The following is a 24,707-nucleotide window of genomic DNA, read 5'->3' as shown; positions in this document are numbered from 1 at the left end:
TAGTTACACAGTGTGGTGTCCGGGTCACCTTTGTATTACTGTCCAAACAAGCTTCTGTCAGTGTTAACTATAAACTGGGCCACAGCGTTTTCTATGGTGACATTTCTGTGAGAACTGCTAGTCCGATTCAGAGTCTGGCTTTCACGTAAATCATTAACTGAGGTCAGTGGGGAACTTGCACGTTGATCTCCAGTCAGAATACCACCTCAACTGTGGCTGAATAGGTTTTATATTGCAGCCTGACAGTCAGACCTGGGTTCAACTAGTATTACACTGAACAAAAATATAAACCCAAGTGTTGATCCCATGTTTCATGGGCTGAAATAAAAATCCCTGAAATTTTCCATACGCACAAAAAGTTTATTGCTCTCAATTTCTTTACACAAATTAGTTTACATCCCTGTTAGTGAGCATTTCTCCTTTGCCAAGATAATCCATCCACCTGACAGGTGAGGCATATCAAGAAGCTGATTAAACAGCATGATCATTACAGAGGTGCACCTTGTGCTGGGGACAATAAAAGGCCACTCTAAAATGTGCCGTTTTGTCACATAACATAATGTCACAGATGTCTCAAGTTTTGAGTGAACATGCAATTGGCATGCTGACTGCAGGAATGTCCACCAGAGCTGTTGCCAGAGAATTGAATGTTAATTTCTATAATATAAGCTGCCTTCAACGCCGTTTTAGAGAATTTGGCAGTACGTCCAACCGGCTTCACAACCACAGACCGCATGTAACCACGCCAGCCCAGGACCTCCACATCCGGTTTCTTCACCTGCGGGATCGTCTGAGGCGGCGTGGGGGGTGGCGCTGAGGACTATTTGTGTCTGTAATAATGCCCTTTTGTGGGGAAAAACTAATTCTGATTGGCTGGACCTGGCTCTCCAGTGGGTGGGCCTGGCTGCCAAGTGGGTGGACCTATTGAACTCCAAGGCCCACCCATGGCTGCACTCCCTGCCCAGGAATGTGAAATCCATAGATTTCCATTAATTAATTCATTTCAATTGACTGATTTCCTTTTATGAACTGTAACTCAATAAAAATATTGAAATTGTTGCATTTATATTTTTGTTCAGTATAAATTATTATATTTTTTTTTTATTCTATGAGTGTTTGATTGAGCCTGCTTGTGGCGCCAGATGGATGTGATTTACGCTTTTGGGACTATTCATTTGGTTCCATTGCGCCAGGCAAGCTCAATCAAGCACACTTAATAATAACTTATTACTTGAAAGGATATATATATATTTTTTTGTGATTTGTGGTCACTGCAGAGTGCAAGGCTTCGAGCAGCAGGCATCGGGAAGGACTTTAAGGAGAACCCCAACCTCCGAGACAACTGGACAGACGCAGAGGGATACTACCGTAAGTCCATGTGGCACAAAGTTCCTTCCTTCCTGTGTGTTTTGGTTAGATCTATTCTGTTGTATGGCGATGCGTTTGTGCACAATTGTGCATTTTTTATCTACATTATCCGTCAAAATTGTTAGAAGAGAAAGTTCCCTATTCATAACCGGCTAATATATTCTGTCTTTTGATGTTTGACAGGACTCAATATCGGGGAGATACTGGACAAGCGGTACAGTGTGTACGGCTACACGGGCCAGGGGGTGTTCAGCAACGTCATCCGCGCCCGAGACGTGGCCCGCGCCAGCCACGAGGTGGCCATCAAGATCATTCGAAACAACGAGCTCATGTGAGTGTCAGTCTACCAATAGTTAGTCCTGGGGCCCTGTTCAGCAGCTAAATGGAGGGAAACGGGAGATATTACCTGAACTTGCCTGTTGCAAAAAGTTTTGCTCGGTGTGCGCCACTGAACACAACTCATCAAACTCATAATGTGAACTTTCCCTCATCATTATGCCTTTGTTACATGGAAGAGGCTTGTATTTAATATTTTGACAAGGGTAGCCACCTTCCTCCTGGAGGGATGGGTGTGTATCCAGGCTCTAACACACCGGATTCCACTAACCTCTACTTCTTTAGCTGAATCGGTGTGTCAGAGCAGGGCTGGAACAAAAGACTGTGTATTCATTAGTCTGATTCTGTTGCAAAACGTTTAATATGTTGCAAAATGTTTTGCAACGGAAACCGTTTACTCCAAATGGAAAACGAGAGTTTCTATTGGACAAATTAATGTATGTCCCTCCCAGTTTGGTTCCGTTTGCTTCTGTTTGGTTCCTAGAGTAAATGGTAAACGGTTTCAGGTAAACGGTTTCCGTTGCTAAATGTTTTGCAACAGACTAATGAATACTCCCCAGTACACCCAGTAGCACTCCAGGTGGACCTGTCCTACTGGGACGCCAGTGTGTCCATAACTTGAGACTCATCCCAGTGATCTCTCTGTCCCAACAGGCAAAAGACTGGGCTGAAGGAGCTGGAGTTCCTTAAGAAGCTCAACAATGCTGACCTGGATGACAAGTTCCACTGTCTGCGCCTCTTCCGACACTTCTACCACAAGCAGCACCTCTGCCTGGTCTTCGAGCCTCTCAGGTACACACACCAACAAGGCTACTGGCTCCCCTAGATTGAGTACAGTGTTTCCCCTTTCACTGTATAGGCAGTAGGGCTTACCCAATTTAACTGACTGGTTGGTCGATTGGCTGTTGGTCGACCGAGATTTCTTTAGTCAAGCAGTAGCATGGTGTACAAAGCTCTATCTGATTGGCGCCTGTCTGAGTGAATTAATCCATTGTAGGGGCCGTGGGGATGGCACAGTACACTAAGACATTTGCTACTCAAATTGTATATGGTTTTGTAAGAACAATGGTGCAACACTAATACAAATTATATTGTTTTATAACAAGTGCGCTTTTCTCCCCGTTGGATAGCGGTCGCTGTCCGCGGTTCTGAAACGCATCAGTGCGCTGTTGAATTGGCGCCTTTTCCTAGACCATGTTGCTATGTGCATAATAGCAAAGTCAACCAGCATATTGGTGTTGAGAACAATGCGGTAGAGGCAGCAGCAGAGTTAGGAAATGAGAAAACAGCCCCTGCCTTAATTGTCTAAGAAAAGTGAGGAGAGAGGAATCCCTAACTTAATTGGGTCTGTAATCAATAGCCTAATTGTTAAATGTGCCTGGCTTTATAAATCATCCATATATACTGTATCTACAGAAATAAGACAGATCCTGCTTCTGTTGCCTGTTTAATAGTCTACTGAATCCGTTAGCACCAAGCCTCACGCAACCACAACATGTCGGATAAACAATTTCACAAATTCGTCTCTTTTTTATCTTTGCAATGCTGTAATAAAGGCTTTATACTTGTTGTTGTTGTTGTTAGAACAGCCTCTCTGGTATTATTTATAATTTATTCACACTGTTCCAAATTGTCAGAATAATAATATGATAGCCTTCGTTTTTCTTGATCCTTATTGTTATTATTGCTATTATTGTAATGTCATTAGCATTAGTAGGCATAGTATAGCGGCCTTGTATAACCACCATCGAGCTGTAGGCTTAAAGGCGTCAGCATGCTTTAGTTCGCCTGGAGGCTAGTCGAAGTCAGCTTGGCGAACTGAACGTGTGTGCTCGCAAAAAAACTGAAATATTACTGTTTGTCCATTTTGAGACAGATTATGACAGATTAAGAAATTTGTCATAAATTGATGTTTTTGCCGAGGAGATCTTAGTCGCACAATTTTATATATAACTAAGATGTTTGGTGCAGTATTTCTAAATGAAAAAATATGCATGAAAATTAATCTTCTCTCATTGAATGACAACAGACTTTACTGAAGAATCCCTACTGTTGACCAATCACAGACAAAAGGGCGTAGATTTCGGCTACCGACTTCGGCTTGCCTGAGAAAAAATGTTGTGTGTCCGAACAACCGAAAAAACCCTTACCAAAGTCCAAAACAAACAAAACACCACAAAAAGAAAGGATGACCAAGGCACTCTTCATATAATTAATTAAAATGCCTTTATTTGTATGGCATGTTCAATAGAAACAAAGTTTTCAAAATCCGACGCGTTTCGGTTGCATGGCCTTCGTCAGGGAGTACAAAGAAATAATACAATGTCCTCTTTTTAACAGCTTTTCCAATTAGCCCTAATTTGAAGAGGGAATGGTTACAAAATTGATTGGACACACCTAATAAACAATACTATACACATTAAAAAGTGAAATCCTGTAGCTATGTTATCAAAAAATTCAACTCCAAGCTAGAAGTATCAGAACACCTAGAAAGGTAGTTCTAACCTTAAATATGACTGGGAGAAGTGCCAAGAATACGAAAGCAATATATTCCATAGTACACTAGAACACAGCAAACATGAACAACAACAGTCTAAACTTAGCTGAGGGCAATTGAGCAAAATGTCCACTAGATGACAGCAAATGGACCTATCACGACCCTACAGGAAGGATGATAAATCCATATCTTCATTTAAACCAGGGTACTTAGTGGCCTGTAGTTTGTAAATCCCAAAACTTTCCCTTTGGTTAAACTGTTTAAAACGGTCCTCTTTTCTAATTGAGGTCCGGAACATGGTCAATACCCATAGCTTGTAGGGAGGCAGGGTTACCATGGTGTAAGGACTTGTAGTGCCTTGCCATGGGGTAGTCTTCATTTCCTACCCGTATGGCGTACTTGTGTTCCGCTAAGCGGTCTTGAAGGCGTCTCTTTGTCCGTCCAATGTAGAACACCTTGCACTGTGGACATTCCAATCTATATATGACATGAGTGGCTTTGCAGTTAATGAAATGCTCGACGTAATACTCCATTTTAGAAGCTGTGTCAACAAAATACTTTTTCTGTGCAATATTTTTGTAACAAAATACACTCTCCGATGTATCACGAGGCACTCCCCTTCGCAACAAGTTCTCTCTGTCAAGTAATCCAGCCCTTATACCTGCATCTTTGAGGACTTGAACGCTGTAGCCGCGATTCGCCAATTCAGCAGATTTGACACTGTTAGTCCATTTCCTGATTGCAAATTCTGCGGACTCTTTGGAATTGGCCGTATGGAATGTTTTGTTTTAGCCTTTTGGGGTGAAAGCTGTCTGCCCTCAGAATGGTATTCCCATCTGTAGGCTTCCTAAAGATTGATGTGTGCAAACAACCTTTGTCATTTTTACTGATGTCGAGGTCCAAAAAATGGTTTGTAGTTATAGTTAGTTTGATGTTAGGGTTAATGCTGTTAAGGTATTGGTGGAAGGAAATAAGTTCATCTTCTGAGCCGGACCAAAACAGGCAAACATCATCAATATAGCGTCCCCACCATATAAGTCAAAGAAATGGTTATTAGAAGGATCCAAAATGAAGTCATTTTCACAATTACCCAAGTACAAACCAGCATAGGAAGGGCTGTAGCAAGCTCCCATGGCACATACTTTGACCTGTTTTAAAAATACAGTCCTGAAAGATAAAGATGTTATGATTAAGAGTAAATTCAGTCAGTGAGACAATGAATTCTGTAGGAGGCATCTCAGTTTCAGGCTGGGTACTCAAGAAATGGTGCATAGCTGCCAATCCTTGTTCATGTTCAATGGTGGTGTATAGAGACTCCACATCCATGGTGACTAAAAAGGAAGCTGTATCTATTAGAGGTCGACCGATTATGCTTTTTCAACGCCGATACCGATTATTGGAGGGCCCAAAAAAAGCCGATACCGATTAATCGGCCGCGTTTTTTTACGTTTTTTTGGTTTATTTATTTGTAATAATGACAATTACAACAATACTGAATGAACACTTTTTAACTTAATATAATACATCAATAAAATCAATTTAGCCTCAAATAAATAATGAAACATGTTCAGTTTGGTTTAAATAATGCAAAAACAAAGTGTTGGAGAAGAAAGTAAAAGTGCAATATGTGCCATGTAAAAAAAGCTAACGTTTAAGTTCCTTGCTCAGAACATGAGAACATGTTAGCTAGCAACTTACCTTAGCTTCTTACTGCATTCGCGTAACCTCGTGGAGTGCAATGTAAAGCAGGTGGTTAGAGCGTTGGACTAGTTAACCGCAAGATTGAATCCCTGAGCTGACAAGGTACAAATCTGTCGTTCTGCCCCTGAACAAGGCAGTTAACCCACCGTTCCTAGGCCGTCATTGAAAATAAGAATGTGTTCTTAACTGACTTGCCTAGTTAAATAATGGTCAAAATAAAAATAAAAAATGTAATCGGCCAAATCGGTGTCCAAAAATACCGATTTCCGATTGTTATGAAAACTTGAAATCGGCCCTAATTAATCGGCCATTCCGATTAATCGGTCGACCTGTAGTACCTATATTGTTCAATTCCTTAATTTTGTTCAACACATCTGTGGTATCTTGAAGATATGCTGGGAGTGACGTCAGAAAAGGCTTAATAAAGTAATCAATGTACTTAGAGATGGGTTCTGTCAGACTTTCATTACCACTAATGACTGGTCTGCCTGCGGGGTTTTCAAGATTCTTGTGGACTTTTGGAAGAAGATAAAAAGAAGCCATACGCGGACTGCCATTGCAAATAAAATTGAACTCATTGTCTGAAATGCAGCCATTCTCCTTAGCTTCTGTGAGGATCCCTTTCAATTCAGTTTTTAGGTTCTCTGTAGGGTTGAAGGTAAGAGATTGGTAGAATTCATCATTGTCTAATTGACGGTAGGCTTCTGTCACATATTTGTCTTTACTCCACCCTACTGTAGCGCCACCTTTGTCTGCTTTTTTAACCACAATCTGTTCATTTTTGGACAATGATTGAACTGCATCCCTCTCTGTCTTAGAAAGATTACGTCGTGTTTGGTTGGAGTCAATTTTACCCTTAAACAGATTCTCCACATGAAAATTCACCTTCTTGGCAAATGTATTTAGTGTGGCATTCTGGACGATGGGACAAAAGGTGGACTTGGGCTTAAAAGGTGTTTTTGAGGGCACAGAAACTGCCTGACATGAGACACTGGTGTCTGTAGTTGGAGAGATGTTTTGCTTGTACCAGGCCTTCAGATGTAGATTCCTGTAGAAACGAAATAGGTCAATCTTTGTATTGAATTCATTAGTTGAGTATGTGGGGGCAAAGGACAGTCCTTTAGACAAGACCCGTACACAACCATCAGAAAGGGGTTCTCCAGAAATGTTGATCACAGGCTTGTTCTGGTCCTGCTCCGTGTGGTTGGATAGTCTTGATTTCTTCCTCCCCCTCTGTGTTGGCCTCTTCCGCGTCCTCTCCTTGTCTTGTTGAGGATCCTGCATGACTCCTCTTCCCGATCTAAAAAATCTTGGGAGGAGCTGGCCTCTGAGTGTCTGGGGTGATCCTCATTGTCACTGCTCGTAAAGTTGAAAGAAACAGATCTACTCTTCCTCCTCTGCGGATGTGATTCTGAATTCTTGCGCGTTGGTTTTCTCCAGGCAAAGACCTTGCCATCTCTATAGTCTACTTCACAAATTGTTGTCGTTATATGTGCACAAACTCTTTCGGCTTGGAAGTATGTGGACACCTTAAGAGCGCATCCTATTTAGTCTTAAAACCGTAACTTACTTAGGCCTATATTTCAATACTTATATGGGCTACTGTATCAGTCAGTCATTCATTCATTCATGTCGTCACACAGCAGACAAGTCATTCATGATTTGAAATGCAATCAAGCATTTAGTTTTAAAATAAAATAAAGCAAACCTTGAATAATTTGCGTAAAAAATAAATTAACAGTTCCATTTCGGAAATTGCAATCACAAAATAATCTTTGCTGTAATAAAGGCTTTACAACAGACTGGTACGCCAATCATTTCTTTACTGTTTACATTGTTCCAAATGGTCAGAGAAATTATATTGTAATATAACAACACCTATTTTGCACACATAATATGCATGCAGAATTTGCTCCTTACCTTTTTCTTGATCTTCATGATTTTCCACAACTAGTCAAATTTATTCCACACATCTGACTTCCCCATTATCTCCTGAGCAACCAGTAAACATTCCCCGTGTCTAGTTAGTCATGTCCTCTGCATCCATTTTGCTGTCACAGTTTGTTATAACCAGTTTATTGATATGCTATAAATCAGGCCCTATTGGTCACGTGCATGCATACATGTCACATAAAGAGAGCAAGGGTTGAGGAAATAGGGAATGTTTTCCCTAAACAAATGAAGGATTTCGGTAACAGAATTTTCAGTCAGAAATGGCTGTAATTATGTTTCAGCTTCAGCAACACAGACAGCGCGATACACACTGTTGATGTTCTGTGGTGGTCACTGCAGAGAGAGACAATGGGTGCTAGTCACTCGCTGTAATTTGTTTTTAACACACTTCAGCAATTCTAAGCCCGGCACAATCAAATCAATTGCGGTTGGACTCCCTCAACTCATTTGTGTGTCTTAATTATTTCATCAAACACTGCACTCAAAGCATCAGACAAGCTTAATGCATATAGTTGATTTGATTAAAATACATAGGTTGTGTCTATACAGTGCATTCGGAAAGTATTCAGACCCCTTCACTTTTTCCACATTTTGTTATGTTACAGCCTTATTCTAAAATGGATTTTAAAAATAATCATCAATCTACACCAGCCCTGGGCAACTCCAGTCCTCAGGGGCCTGAGTGGTGTCACACTTTTGCCCCAGCTAACACACCTGATTCCAATAATCTACTAATAATGACCTTCAGTTAAAAATGCAATTAGTTTAAATCAGGTGTGTTTGCTAGGGATGGGGGGAAAGTGTGACACCAGTCAGGTCCCCGAGGACTGGAATTGCCCAGGCCTGATCTACACACTACTCCATAATGACAAAGCGAAAACAGTTTATGGAAATTTCATAAATACCTTATTTACATAATTATTCAGACCCTTTGCTATGAGACTTGAAATTGAGCTCAGGTGCATCCTGTTTCCATTGATCATCCTTGAAATGTTTCTACAAGTTGATTGGAGTCCCCCTGTGGTAAATTCAATTCATTGGACATGATTTGAAAAGGCACACACCTGTCTATAGAAGGTCCCACAGTTGACAGTGCATTTCAGAGCAAAAACCAAGCCATGAGGTCAAAGGAATTTTCCGTAGAGCTCCGAGACATGATTGTGTCGAGGCACCATCAAGACTCTTCTTAGAGCTGGCCACCCGGCCAAACTGAGCAATCGGGGGGAGAAGGGCCTTGGTCAGGGAGGTGACCAAGATGGCGCCGACAGAGGGGGTCGCCTCGCTTCTAGTCCTTAGGAAACTATGCAGAATTTTTATGTATTATTTCTTACATTGTTAGCCCAGAAAATCTTAAGTGTTATTACATACAGTCGGGGAGAACGACGTCAACTTAGCAACATTATGACCAGGAATACGACTTTCCCGAAGCGGATCCTTTGTTTGCACCACCATCCAGGGCATTTGATCTGTTTCCAGAGGCTGACCCAAAACGTCGCCACAGAAGAGATAGACGGAGCGGCCTTCTGGTCAGACTTCGGAGGCGTGTACACCACCCACCGCTTCCGAGTTTATTACTCGCCAATGTCCAGTCTCTAGATAACAAGGTAGACGAAATTAAGGCAAGGGTTGCTTTCCAGAGAGACATTGGGGATTGTAACATACTCTGTTTCATGGAAACATGGCTCTCTCGGGATATGTTGTCGGAGTCGGTACAGCCACCGGCATTCTTTATGCGTCGCACCGACAGAAATAAACAACTTTCTGGGAAAAAGGGTGGGGTGTATGCTTCATGATTAACGACTCATGGTGTAATCGTAACAACATACAGGAACTCAAGTCTTTTGTTCACCTGACCTAGAATTCCTCACAAGCAAATGCCGACCATATTATCTCCCAAGAGAATTCTCGTTGGTTATTGTCACCGCCATGTATATCTCCCCTCAAGCCGATACCACGACGGCTCTCAAGGAACTTCACTGTACTTTATGCAAACTGGAAACCATGTATCCTGAGGCTGCATTTATTGTAGCTGGGGGTTTTAACAAAGCAAATTTGAGAACAAGGTTACCTATATTCTATCAGCATATTGATTGTAGCACTTGTGCGGGCAATACACTAGATCACTGCTACTCTAACTTCCGCGATGCATACAAGGGCCTCCTCTGCCCTCCCTTCGACAAATCTGACCACTACTCCATTTTGCTCCTCCCGTCCTATAGGCAGAAACTCAAACAGGATGTACCCGTGACAAGAACTATTCAATGCTGGTCTGACCAATCGGAATCCACGCTTCAAGATTGTTTTGATCACACTGACTGGGATATGTTCCGGGTAGCCTCAAAATAATAGTGATTTATACGCTGATTGAGTGAGTAAGTTTATAAGGAAGTGCATTGAAGATGTTGTACCCACTGTGACTATTAAAACCTACCCTAACCACGATAGATGGCGGCATTCGCGCAAAGCTGAAAACGCGAACCACCGCATTTAACCATCGAAAGATGACTGGGAATATGGCAAAATACAAACAGTGTAGTTATTTCCTCCGCAAGGCAATCAAACAAGCGAAATGTTGGTATAGGGACAAAGGGGCAATTCAACGGCTCAGACACGAGACGTATGTGGCAAGATCTACAGCCAATCATGGACACCGACGTCTTGCTTCCAGACAAATTAAACACCTTCTTTGCCCGCTTTGAGGATAATACAGTGCCACCGATGCAACCCGCTACCAAGGACTGGGGGCTCTCCTTCTCCGTGGCTGACGTGAGTATGACATTTAAACTTGTTAACCCTCGCAAGGCTGCCGGCCCAGACGGCATCCCTAGCCGCGTCCTCAGAGCATGCGCAGACCAGCTGGCTGGTGTGTTTACGGACATATTCAATCTCTCCCTATCCCAGTCTGCTGTCCCCACATGCTTCAAGATGCCACCATTGTTCTTGTACCCAAGAAGGCAAAGGTAACTGAACTAAATGACTATCGCCTGTAGCACTCAGTTCTGTCATCATGAAATGCTTTGAGAGACTAGTCAAGGATCATATCACCTCCACCTTACCTGCCACCATAGACCTACTTCAATTTGCATACCGCCCCAATAGGTCCACAGACGATGCAGTCACCATCACACTGCACACTGCCCTGGACAAGAGGAATACCTATGGAAGAATGCTGTTCATTGTCTGCAGCTAAGAATTCAACACCATTGTACCCGCCAAGCTCATCATTAAGCTTGAGGCCCTGGGTCTCAACCCCGCCCTGTACAATTGGGTCCTGGACTTCCTGACTGGCCGCCCCCAGGTGGTGAAGGTAGGAAAAAACATCTCCACTTTGCTGGGGCCCCACAAGGGTGCGTGCTCAGCCCCCTCCTGTTCACCCATGACTGAGTGGCCATGCATGCCTCCAAGTTAATCATCAGGTTTGCAGACGACACAACAGTAGTAGGCTTGATCATCAACAAAGCCGAGACAGCCTATAGGGAGGAGGTGAGGGTACTCGGAGTGTGGTGTCAGGAAAACAACCTCTCACACAACGTCAACAAAACAAAGGAGATGGTCATTGACTTCGGGAAACAGCAGAGGGAGCACCCCTCTATCCACATCGACGGGACAGCAGTGGAGAAGGTGGAAAGTTCCTCGACATACAAATCATGGACAAACTGACATGGTCCACCCACACAGACAGTGTGGGGAAGAAGGCGCAACTACGCCTCTTCAACCTCAGGAGGCTGAAGAAATTTTGCTTGTCATCTAAAACCCTCACAAACTTTTACAGATGCACAATTGAGAGCATCCTGTCGGGCTGTATCACCGCCTGGTACGGCAACTGCACCGCCCACACCCGTTGTCACAGGAAGGCCAAAAAGATAATCAAGGACGACAACCACCACCCGAGCCACTGCCGGTTCACCCCGCTACAATCCAGAAGACAAGGTCAGTACAGGTGCATCAAAGCTGGGACAGAGAGACAGAAGCTATTTTTCAATCTCAAGGCGCTGATGGCTCTGACTGTTAAACAGCCGTCACTAACACAGAGAGGCTGCTGCCTACATACAGACTTGAAATTATTGGACACTTTAATGAATAGATTACTAGTCACTTTTAATGATGGCACTTTAATAATGTTTACATATCTTGTATTACTCATCTCATACAGTGAGGGAAAAAAGTATTTGATTCCCTGCTGATTTTGTACGTTTGCCCACTGACAAAGAAATTATAATTTTAATGTTAGGTTTATTTGAACAGTGAGAGACAGAATAACAACAGAAAAAACACATGTCAAAAATGTTATAAATTGATTTGCATTTTAATGAGGGAAATAAGTATTTGACCCCTCTGCAAAACATGACTTAGTACTTGGTGGCAAAACCCTTATTGGCAATCACAGAGGTCAGACGTTTCTTGTAGTTGGCCACCAGGTTTGCACACATCTCAGGAGGGATTTTGTCCCACTCCTCTTTGCAGATCTTCTTCAAGTCATTAAGGTTTCGAGGCTGACGTTTGGCAAGTCGAACCTTCAGCTCCCTCAACAGATTTTCTAGGGGATTAAGGTCTGGAGACTGGCTAGGCCACTCCAGGACCTTAATGTGCTTCTTCTTGAGCCACTCCTTTGTTGCCTTGGCCGTGTGTTTTGGGTCATTGTCATGCTGGAATACCCATCCATGACCCATTTTCAATGCCCTGGCTGAGGGAAGGAGGTTCTCACCCAAGATTTGACGGTACATGGCCCTGTCCATCGTCCCTTTGATGCGGTGAAGTTGTTCTGTCCCCTTAGCAGAAAAACACCCCCTTAGCATTATGTTTCCACCTCCATGTTTGACGGTGGAGATGGTGTTCTTGGGGTCATAGGCAGCATTCCTCCTCCTCCAAACACGGTGAGTTGAGTTGATGCCAAAGAGCTCCATTTTGGTCTCATCTGACCACAACACTTTCACCCAGTTGTCCTCTGAATCATTCAGATGTTCATTGGCAAACTTCAGACGGGCATATGTATGTGCTTTCTTGAGCAGGGGGACCTTGTGGGCGCTGCAGGATTGCAGTCCTTCACGGCGTAGTGTGTTACCAATTGTTTTCTTGGTGACTATGGTCCCAGCTGCCTTGAGATCATTGACAAGATCCTCCCGTGTAGTTCTGTGCTGATTCCTCGCCGTTCTCATGATCATTGCAACCCCACGAGGTGAGATCTTGCATGGAGCCCCAGGCCGAGAAGAGATTGACTGTTCTTTTGTGTTTCTTCCATTTGCGAATAATCGCACCAACTGTTGTCACCTTCTCACCAAGCTGCTTGGCGATGGTCTTGTAGCCCATTCCAGCCTTGTGTAGGTCTACAATCTTGTCCCTGACATCCTTGGAGAGCTTATTGGTCTTGGGCATGGTGGAGAGTTTGGAATCTGATTGATTGATTGCTTCTGTGGACAGGTGTCTTTTATACAGGTAACAAGCTGAGATTAGGAGCACTCCCTTTAAGAGTGTGCTCCTAATCTCAGCTCGTTACCTGTATAAAAGACACCTGGGAGCCAGAAATCTTTCTGATTAAAAAATGCAAATCAATTTATAACACTTTTGACATGCGTTTTTCTGGATTTTTCTGTTGTTTTTCTGTCTCTCACTGTTCAAATAAATCTAGCATTAAAATTATAGACTGATAATTTCTTTGTCAGTGGGCAAACGTACAAAATCAGCAGGGGATCAAATACTTTTTTCCCTCACTGTATGTATATACTGTATTTTTATACTATCTATTGCATCTTGCCTTTGCCGTTCAGTTGTCGCTCATCCATATATTTATATGTGTTCTCTATTTTCTTCCTTTACTTAGATGTTTGTGTATGATATAGGTATTGTGAAATTGTTAGATTATTTGTTAGTTATTACTGCACTGTCGGAACTAGAAGCACAAGCATTTCGCTACACTCGCAATAACATCTGCTAACCATGTGTATGTGACCAATACAATTTGATTTGATTTGACCAAGAATCCGATGGTCACTCTGACAGAGCTCCAGAGTTCCTCCTTGGAGATGGGAAAACCTTCCAGAAGGACAACCATCTCTGCAGCACTCCACCAATCAGGTCTTTATGGTAGAGTGACCAGACAGAAGCCACACCTCAGTAAAACGCACATGAAAGCCACTTGGAGTTTGCCAAAAGGCACCTAAAGGACTCAGACCATGAGAAACAAGATTATCTGGTCTGATGAAATCAAGATTGAACTCTTTGCCCTGAATGGCAAACATCACATCTGGAGGAAACCTGGCACCATCTCTACGGTGAAGCATGGTGGTGACAGCAGAGACTAGTCAGGATTGAGGGAATGATGAACGTAGATCCTTGACGAAAACCTGCTCCAGAGCACTCAGGACCTCAGACTGGGGCAATGGTTCACCTTCCAACAGGACAATGACCCTAAGCACACAGCCAAGACAATGCTGAAGTGGCTTCGGGACAAGTCTCTGAATGTCCTTGAGTGACCCAGCCAGAGCCCAGACTTGAACTGGTCGAACATCTCTGGAGAGACCTGAAAATAGCTGTGCTTCGACGCTCCCAATCCAACCTGACAGAGCTTGAGAGGATCTGCAGAGAAGAATGGGAGAAACTCGTAAAAATACAGGTGTGCCAAGCTTGTAGCGTCATATCCAAGAAGACTTGATGCTGTAATCGCTGCCAAAAGTGCTTCAACAAAGTACTTAGTAAAGGGTCTGAGTACTTATGTAAATGTGATATTTCATTTTTTTATGTAATAAATTAGCTACAGTTTCTAAACCTGTTTTTGCTTTGTCATTATGGGGTATTGTGTGTAGATTGCTGAGGATTTCTTTATTTAATCCATTTTAGAATAAGGCTGTAACGTAACAAAATGCTGAATAAGTCAAGGGGTCTGAATACTTTCCAAATGCACTGTACATGAAAAAATACACGTTTAAACATTTCAGCCAATCAATTGGTCAAAAGAACAGACTCTCGGTCTACCAATATTTTTTGGGGGTCAGGGGCAGTCCTAATAGGCAGTGTGGGCCCCTCCGCATAGGTCTGCTCACTCTTTGTAAAGTAATTTGGTTTCAATTGAACATTTTGGTTATAAAAGCCCCAGCTGCTGATTTTGGGAAGCCTTTGCCGTAGAGGTCGACCGATTATGATTTTTCAACGCCGATCCCGATACCGATTATTGGAGGGCCAAAAAAGCCGATACCCATTAATCGGCCGTTTTTTAAAATTATTATTATTTATCTATTTGTAATAATGACAATTACAACAATACTGAATGAACACTTATTTTAACTTAATATAATACATCAATAAAATCTATTTAGCCTCAAATAAATAAGGAAACATGTTCAATTTGATTTAAATAATGCAAAAACAAAGTGTTGGAGAAGAAAGTAAAAGTGCAATATGTGCCATGTAAAAAAGCTAACGTTTAAGTTCCTTGCTCAGAACATGAGAACATATGAAAGCTGGTGGTTCCTTTTAACATGAGTCTTCAATATTCACAGGTAAGATGTTTTAGGTTGTAGTTATTATAGGAATTATAAGACTATTTCTCTCTATACGATTTGTATTTCATATACCTATGACTATTGGATGTTCTTATAGGCACTTTAGTATTGCCAGTGTAACAGTATAGCTTCCGTCCCTCTCCTCGCTCCTACCTGGGCTCGAACCAGGAACACATCGACAACAGCCACCCTCGAAGCAGCGTTACCCATGCAGAGCAAGGGGAAAAACTACTCCAAGTCTCAGAGCAAGTGACATTTGAAATGCTATTAGCGCGCACCCGGCTAACTAGCTAGCCATTTCATATCGGTTACACCAGCCTCATCTTGGGAGTTGATAGGCTTGAAGTCATAAACAGTGCAATGCATTGCGAAGGGCTTCTGGCAAAATGCACGAAAGTGCTATTTTGAATGAATGCTTACGAGCCTGCTGGTGCCTACCACCGCTCAGACTGCTCTATCAAATCATAGACTTAATTATAACATAATAACACACAGAAACACGAGCCTTAGGTCATTAATATGGTCGAATCCGGAAACTATCATCTTGAAAACAAAACGTTATTTCTGTTACATTGCACAACCTTCAGTGTTATGTCATAATTACGTAAAATTCTGACAAATTACCCAAAGTGTTGCATATACCCTGACTGCGTGCAATGAACGCAAAATGACACAATTTCATTTAGCTAAATATGCAGGTTTAAAAATATATACTTCTGTGTATTGATGTTAAGAAAGGCATTGATGTTTATGGTTAGGTACAGTCGTGCAACGATTGTGCTTTTTTCGCAAATGCGCTTTTGTTAAATCATCCCCGTTTGGCGAAGTCGGCTGTCTTTGTTAGGAAGAAATAGTCTTCACAGTTCGCAATGATTTTAAGAAAGGCATTGATGTTTATGGTTGGAGCAACGTGTACCTAAGCGATTATATGCAACGCAGGACAGGCTAGATAAACTAGTAATATCATCAACCATGTGTAGTTAACTAATGATTATGATTGACTGATTGTTTTTTATAAGATAAGTTTAATGCTAGCTAGCAACTTACCTTAGCTTCTTACTACATTCGCGTAACCTCGTGGAGTGCAATGTAAAGCAGGTGGTTAGAGCGTTTGACTAGTTAACCGTAAGGTTGCAAGATTGAATCCCTGAGCTGACAAGGTAAAAAATCTGTAGTTCTGCCCCTGAACAAGGCAGTTAACCCACCGTTCCTAGGTCGTCATTGAAAATTTGTAAGTCGCTCTGGATAAGAGCGTCTGCTAAATTACTTAAATGTAAATAAATGTAAATGTAAAATGAGAATGTGTTCTTAACTGACTTGCCTAGTTAAATAAAGGTCTAATAAATAAAAATAAAATCGGCATCCAAAAATACCGATTTCCGATTGTTATGAAAACTTGAAATCGGCCCTAATTAATCGGCCATTCCGATTAATCGGTCGACCTCTACTTTGCAGCCTGCCCTAAAAATAATCTTGGGGAAAGTGAACATAGATTCTGTAAAGACATGGTCTTATTGATGCAAAGATGCTGTTTGACGTCTGAGAAAGTCTGCTGGTTCATCCTTGGGAGCAATTTCCAAACGCCTGAAGGTACCACGTTCATCTGTACAAACAATAGTATGCAAGTATAAATGCCATGGGAACACGCAGCCGTCATACCGCTCAGGAAGGAAATGCGTTCTGTCTCCTAGAGATGAACTTACTTTGGTGCGAAAAGTGCAAATCAATCCCAGAACAACAGCAAAGGACCTTGTGAAGATGCTGGAAGAAACAGGTACAAAAGTATCTACATCCACAGTAAAACGAGTCCTATATCAACATAACCTGAAAGGCCGCTCAGCAAGGAAGAAGCCACTGCTCCAAAACCGCCATAAAAAAGCCACACTACGGTTTACAACAGCACATGGGGACAAAGATCGTTCTTTTTGGAGAAATGTCCTCTGGTCTGATGAAACAAAAATAGAACTGTTTGGCCATAATGACCATCGTTATGTTTGGAGGAAAAAGGAGGATGCTTGCAAGCCGAAGAACACCATCCCAACCGTGAAGCATGGGGGTGGCAACATCATGTAGTAGGGGGGTGCTTTGCTGCAGGAGGGACTGGTGCAACTCACAAAATAGATGTCATCATGAGGCAGGAAAATGTTGTGGATATATTGAAGCAACATCTCAAGACATCAGTCAGGAAGATGAATCTTGGTCACAAATGGGTCTTCCAAATGGACAATGACCCCAAGCATACTTCCAAAGTTGTGGCAAAATGGCTTAAGGACAACAAAGTCAAGGTATTGGAGTGGCCATCACAAAGCCCTGACCTCAATCCTATAGACAATTTGTGGGCAGAACTGAAAAGGTGTGTGCGAGCAAGGAGGCCTACAAACCTGACTCAGTTACACCAGATCTGTCAGGAGCAATGGGCCAAAATTCACCCAACTTATTGTGGGAAGCTTGTGGAAGGCTACCCAAAACGTTTGACCCAAGTTAAACAATTTAAAGGCAATGCTACCAAATACTAATTGAGTGTATGTAAACTTCTGACCCACTGGGAATGTGATGAAAGAAATAAAAGCTGAAATAAATCATTCTCTCTACTATTATTCTGACATTTCACATTCTTAAAATAAAGTGGTGATCCTAACTGACCTAAGACAGGGAATTTTTTGTAGGATTAAATGTCAGGAATTGTGAAAACTGAGTTTAAATGTATTTGGCTAAGGTGTATGTATACTTCCGACTTCAACTGTATACACACACACTACCGTTCAAAAGTTTGGGGTCACCTAGAAAAGTCCTTGTTTTGGAAAGAAAAGCACCTTTTTTGGTCATTAAAATAACATGCAATTGATCAGAAATACAGTGTAGACATTGTTAATGTTGTAAATAACTATTATAGCTGGATTTTTAATGGAATATCTGCATAGGCTTAGAATGACTTAGAATATGTGGACAACTACAAATACCTAGGTGTCTGGTTAGACTGTAAACTCTCCTTCCAGACTCACATTAAGCAGAGGGCACTGGACAGTTACTTTAAAACTTTATGCAAACAGGAAATTAAGTGGGGTGACAGGCAAGTGGTAAAAACAATGGGAAGGGTGGTCACAGGGATTGAACCCTGGTCTCCAGTGGGGAGTTGGATATGTGATATGCCAGGGAGTGTTACCACTTCGCCATAGCTCTGCACAATGCACCCCTAGATTGTAAGTGTCATCTCTCTCTACTCCTCAGTATGAACCTGCGCGAGGTACTGAAGAAGTATGGCAAAGACGTGGGTCTCCACATCAAGGCGGTGCGCTCTTACAGCCAGCAGCTCTTCCTGGCCCTGAAGCTGCTGAAACGCTGCAACATCCTGCACGCCGATATCAAGCCTGACAACATCCTGGTGCGTCTCCTCTAACCAACCAAAGCACCCAGAGAGAGTCAATAACACTATTTCACTAAACACAGTCAAAAATACATGTTTAAAGCAGGTTTTAGTTTAGAAAATTGTATTTAAGTGTCACTCCACAATGATACAATAATACAGATTTGTTTGTTTTTAAACACATTGTGAACCACTCAAATGTAGTTTTGAGACTCTAACAATCATTATCAAACATGGTACAGGCGTCATCTATAATTCATTACATCATCTATACACATGTATCCATAAACAAAAAAACTGAGTACAGAAGATAAAAGGACAATTAAGCACTTATAAAGAAACGTCCCCATTGTGGGATAATGTGGCAGGCTTTGGCGCAGGCATTTAAATGATTATTACTTGATGATAAAATGTCACCCAATTTATTGTTTTAATCTAGACTGTTAATTATAATTTTGTCTGGACAGCTGACTAAAAACATCATCCCTAATGTTGTTTTATAACCCACAGTAAAGCAAGACATGAGCTTCTGTTTCAATAGAACCCTTGTTCCAAGAAGTACATACACGTTTATCTAAGGGAATGTTTGTGTATCGACCAGTTTTAATGGCGAGAGGGGCCACTCCACATCTAAATTTAGCAAAAGAGCTTTGATATTACTTGGATAAAACTGTACGTACATAGGCAGTAGGTGCACAGTTTGTTACTTTCAGGTTTGTTTATCAGTTGGTACCACTTTAGTTCATTGTGTTCCTAAAAGAACTGATTCAAAAGCATTTTGGGCATTTCTAGAATACACTCTGGCTTTGAATTTTTCTTTGCAACATCACAAGCCCATACAAATACACTTTAACATGAACGTTCATTTGGTATACTGCAAAATCTCTGCAAATGTTTTTAAATGCATAGCCACTAGTGATGCCATAGAGATTTCCAGCCCATATCACCTTGAATAGCAGCACAAAGGTAACATCTGCAGGCACGGTTAAAAACAGCATTAACACAAGTATAATTTGTCTGCCCACATACTGCTGCAGCATAGGTAATAATAGGTAGCACCAGTGATTCAAACAGTTTAGTGAAACATTTAAAAGGTAGGCCACCCACCCAACAGACACATCTCAACATCAACTGTTCAGAGGAGACATCGTGAATCAGGCCTTCATGGTCCAATTGCTGCAAAGAAACCACTACTAAAGGGACTCCCGAGAGGTGTCACTACAGCTCCTGGTTCGAATCCAGGCTGTATCACATCTGGCCGTGATTGGTAGTACCATAGGGCGGCGCACAATTGGCCCAGCGTCGTCCGGGTTTGGCTGGGGTAGGCCGTCATTGTAAATAAGAATTTGTTCTTAACTGACTTGCCTAGTAAATAAAACAATTTACACTTTATAATGACGGCACCAAGGGCACGATTTGCATGGTTAGCTATGTACTGAATTAATAATCAACCCCAGATACTTGTACTCACTGACAACATCTGTGGCAGGACCACAGGAGAAAATAAGGTGTTCTAGGCACTGATGAATTCCTATAGTGCACTACCTTAGTTTTGTCTACATTGATTTACCGTTTGCATTGTTCACACCAGTTAAAAGCAATATAAAAAATATTCTTAAAACTCATCTTCAGTTTCAGAGATCAATACGATGTCATCTGTAAATAAAAGAGTAGACACTCGTTCATTGTTAAGACCTTTTCCTAGAGCTTTGATGGCCAGAGCAAGATCATTAATGTACATTGAAAACAGAATAGGTGATCAAATTCAGCCCTGTTTCACTCCAATGTCAGTTAGGTAACCAGTTAGACAGTTCACACTATCATACATCATAAGGCATTTCAGGATATTACCATTTAGTACAATTTGACTCCAGCTTGTCCCATAGTATACATATGTCGATGTGGTCAAAGGCTTTAGAGAAATCTATTAAAGAACCATAAGTGGACTTGTTCATTTTTTTATTTGAATCTGATTGTGGTAAATCGGGTGGCGTATTCCAGGCAACTTCTTTCTGAACCCATTTTGCTCATCTGCTATACTTTTGTATGTTTCTGAATGATCCATTATGCTGTCTTGTTGGCATTATGACCCGGTTGCGCTGATAACTGATGAGCAAGGCACTCTGCCCTTACCCGTTTGGCCCGGTCATGTGACCAGCCGTGGCCCAGTGCACCTCAGTTTAGTCTAATTGTGTGAACAATGTGATCTTTTGGGGGGGTTAACACTGTTAACTGGCATAGAGATGACCGTTGTACAATGTCAATGCTCTGACAATAAATTAGATACAGTACATTTAAAATTGTATCACTTACCTAAGAGTTTAGTTTACAGCAGGGTTGTCTCACTTTCTAACAAGCCAGTAAATAACTAGATGCTAACTAGTATTTACTGACCTGTTGACTGTGGCACGCAGCACTCCTTTTCCACAGTGACGTAATAGTGAAATAGGGTTATTCACTTCTGCATCTCAGTTCTTTTGATAGCATGTGATTTGTCATTGTGCTTGAACTCTACAATAAATGCATTTGGTGGAAGGGGAATACTGGGAGATTTGCCATCACCATTGACCTTTTAAAACATGTTGGCTGGAGTTTTACATAGGTCGAGTGGCATATTTTTGATTGGTTTGTTTTCAACAGGTCAACGAGTCGAAAACCATCCTCAAGCTCTGTGACTTTGGTTCAGCGTCGCACGTGGCAGAGAATGACATCACGCCCTACTTGGTCAGCCGGTTCTACAGGGCGCCGGAGATTAGTGAGTCTTCGCTTTTCTTAGTCACTTTTGTGTTCTTCTCCTCTGTTCTTCTTTCCTTTCTTCTCTTCTCTGGATTGGTTTAGAATGAATCTTCTCACTCAACTTTTTATCACCAACCCTTGACCTGAAGTGCTACTATACTTAGTGTGCAGGCTTTTGCTCCATCCCAGCACAAACTACATTCAACTAATCACCTCTCATCAAGTCCTTGATTAGTTGAATTAGTGCATCCAGTAGCTCTCCACAACCAGTTGGTGACCACTGCTGTAGGTCTTACCTTGTCGGGAAAATGTACAACTGTCTTGTTTAGTAGGCACCAAACTGAAGAAAACAGATTATTTTGAATATTTTTGAAAAGGTGTGCCCTTATGAGCACATCACTGATCAAACATACTCATTTGCCATGGTTTGTCATAGTCCCCTAAAGCCTACATTTTTCCTTACAGTCATCGGGAAGCCTTACGACTATGGGATCGACATGTGGTCCGTTGGCTGCACTCTGTATGAGCTGTACACGGGCAAGATACTTTTCCCAGGGAAAACCAACAACCACATGATTAAGCTCGCCATGGACATCAAGGGCAAGATGCCCAACAAGGTGAGACCAACTGTACTGTAGGGTCCATCCAGAAACACACCCTTCCCCCTACTACTGGTAATGTACAGAAAGAAAAACTATTTATTCAGAAGTGAAATAAGAATTCTGAAATATCAATGACGAAACTTGAAATCTGAGTTTCTGGTTACTTCCTGGACGGATCAATTTGAAATGGAATTGACCCCAACTGACATCTTTCTACCCCTTCACAGATGATCAGGAAAGGCGTGTTCAAGGACCAGCACTTTGACCAGAACCTCAACTTCCTGTACACAGAAGTAGACAAAGTCACTGAAAGGGTAGATTGTTGTCTTATATTGTCTCAGAGTGGGAATGTTTGCATGAAAACCCCTCTGGTATCAGTATCAGTCAACTGATCTTACACTGAACAAAAATATAAACGCAACATGCACTGATTTCAAAGAATTTACAGAGTTACAGTTTATATAAGGATATCAGTCAATTGAAATAAATTGATTAGGCCCTAATGACTGGGAAAGGGCGCAGCCCTGGGTAGGCCCATGGTCTGCGGTTGTGAGGCCAGTTGGACATACTGCCAAGTTGTCTAAAACAACGTTGGAAGCGGCTTATGGTGGAGAAATGAACATTCCATTTTCTGGCAACAGCTCTGGTGGACATTCTTGCAGTCAGCTTGCCAATTGCACGCTCCCTCAACTTGAGACATCTATGGCATTGTGTTGTGTGACAAAACGGCACATTTTAGTGGCCTTTTGTCTGTCCCCAGCATAAGGTGCACCTGTGTAATGATCATAATGTTTAATCAGCTTCTTGATATGCCACAACTGTCAGGTGAATGGATTATCTTGGCAAAGGAGAAATGCTCACTAACAGGGATATTTAAAAAAAATTGGTGTATGGAACATTTCTGGGATCTTTTATTTCATCTCATGAAACATGGGACCAACACTGTACATGATGACTTTATATTTTTGTTCAGTATATTTCCATTTTGTGCAAAGTTAGCTAAGCCCATTGTTCATTCTCCTTTTCCTGCTATTCCAATCACCCCCTCTACATCTCTATGCCAATTTTATTTTTCCCCACTCCTTTCTTTTCTCTCGGTCTTATGAAATGGTTTGTTTTCCTCCCTGGTTCTTTCTCGACACTGATCCCTTTCGCCACACCCCACCCAACCCGCACACTCATATCTGTTCCGCTTCTCATCCTGACTCCTTCTCTTCTATCTTTCTCTCTCTATCGCATGCTCTCCCTTTCTTTCCTGACTCCCCTCTCTCCATCCCCCCTGTACCACCTCTGTCCTTCTTCTGTCCAACCTATCCACAGGAGAAGGTGACAGTGATGAGCACCATCAACCCCACCAAGGAGCTGCTGGCTGACATGGTGGGCTGCCAGCGTCTCCCTGAGGACCAGCGCAAGAAGGTTGCCCAGCTCAAGGACCTGCTGGACCTGACCCTTATGCTGGACCCGGCCAAGAGGATCAGCATCAACCAGGCCCTGCAGCACCCCTACATCCAGGAGAAGATCTTCTGACCATCTCTTACTGTACCACTCACAGTCATGCATTGATTGATTGACACATGCAGAAGCTAGTACTGAGTCCCTAGTTTGACTATGGTTGGACCCCATCCCAGCCCGAGAAATTGATTTATTTGAGCTGGCAGACTCTGCTGATGGAGAGGAAGTAGTATTATCTTTCTTCCCCTGTTTGAACAACACACACATGCTCTCCCGTTTTACATTGATCTAATGGCTTGTATTATATAACCATAGTAGGGGTGTGAACGTTTAAATGTTTAATCGAAATTGAATCCTTAACGTTAAGGAAAAAACTGAAACAGTGTTTTTTTTTCTCTACAAAATTTAAACCCCAGTGCAGTTATCACAAAACGACCACTAACGGGTCCTGATCATCATAAAGGGAATATGCCTACCTAACACGACAATGCTGTAACGTTAGTATCCATCCGCACATCATCGTCGTTAACAGTTTGGAAAAAAGTGCTGATTACAGTTGTATGCATCCGTTTTCAATGGACTATTTGAGTCGTGAGTTAATTTGTTAAATGAAGAACTGCAAACGCCATTTGAGCCTCGACTCACGCTACTGAAACGGGTGCGTCTTTCTCATAAATTTCACCATTACTCCCATTTCAACAGGGTGTTATTCCTTTTATAATGGGAGTTGAGACATATAGTTAACAGCATTAGAAAGCTACAATTCTTCCCTTTTTAACCAGTAAATTCCTGTATTTAGCGGGATTTCTTTTGCCCTGTGTTGGATTTGTGAGCTTAAACTTGGTGGGCAGGCTTTTGTTAATCATGAAATAAAGTAGGCCCCTAGACTATTGAATACACAATTTGCCTTCATCAAAATAATGTTTTTGTTTCATATTTTATTATGGTACCTGCCTAGATTTAGGGGGGGTTGAAACTTATTCTAAATGGCACACTATAGCAGTTCACAAAAAAAAACTAAAATAGCACTGCAGTTATTCCAAATCTGCAGCGCGTGGTTGGAACACATTTCCCTACGTTAATCAACCAGTCCATTTTGAATTTGTGATAAAGCTGTCGTGATTCGGCAAGAAATGTAGCTTTTCTACAGTTTTGTTTGTGTATCCCATCAGTTCGATATGTTTTTATAGGCATTAATACTA

The 24,707-nt window shown here is 41.9% G+C and overlaps 1 protein-coding gene across 2 annotated transcripts in view; it reads left to right on the top strand.

The window, feature by feature from the left end:
- LOC115156580 (serine/threonine-protein kinase PRP4 homolog) overlaps positions 1-24,426 on the top strand; it is a 38,239-nt gene extending 13,813 nt beyond the window's left edge. For both annotated transcript variants that reach the window (XM_029704050.1, XM_029704049.1), the window contains exons 8-15: positions 1,278-1,368; positions 1,552-1,699; positions 2,359-2,496; positions 18,580-18,733; positions 21,356-21,470; positions 21,917-22,068; positions 22,281-22,367; positions 23,374-24,426. In XM_029704050.1, coding sequence (XP_029559910.1) covers positions 1,278-1,368; positions 1,552-1,699; positions 2,359-2,496; positions 18,580-18,733; positions 21,356-21,470; positions 21,917-22,068; positions 22,281-22,367; positions 23,374-23,580 — 1,092 coding nt within the window. In that variant the 3' untranslated portion in view covers positions 23,581-24,426. The remainder of the gene's footprint in view (positions 1-1,277; positions 1,369-1,551; positions 1,700-2,358; positions 2,497-18,579; positions 18,734-21,355; positions 21,471-21,916; positions 22,069-22,280; positions 22,368-23,373) is intronic.
- The last annotated feature ends 281 nt before the right edge of the window (positions 24,427-24,707 follow it).

This window comes from Salmo trutta, chromosome 21 (genome assembly GCF_901001165.1).
Source record: "Salmo trutta chromosome 21, fSalTru1.1, whole genome shotgun sequence".
Classification (NCBI taxonomy): Eukaryota; Metazoa; Chordata; class Actinopteri; order Salmoniformes; family Salmonidae; genus Salmo; species Salmo trutta.
This window is presented reverse-complemented; position numbering and strand designations above follow the sequence as displayed.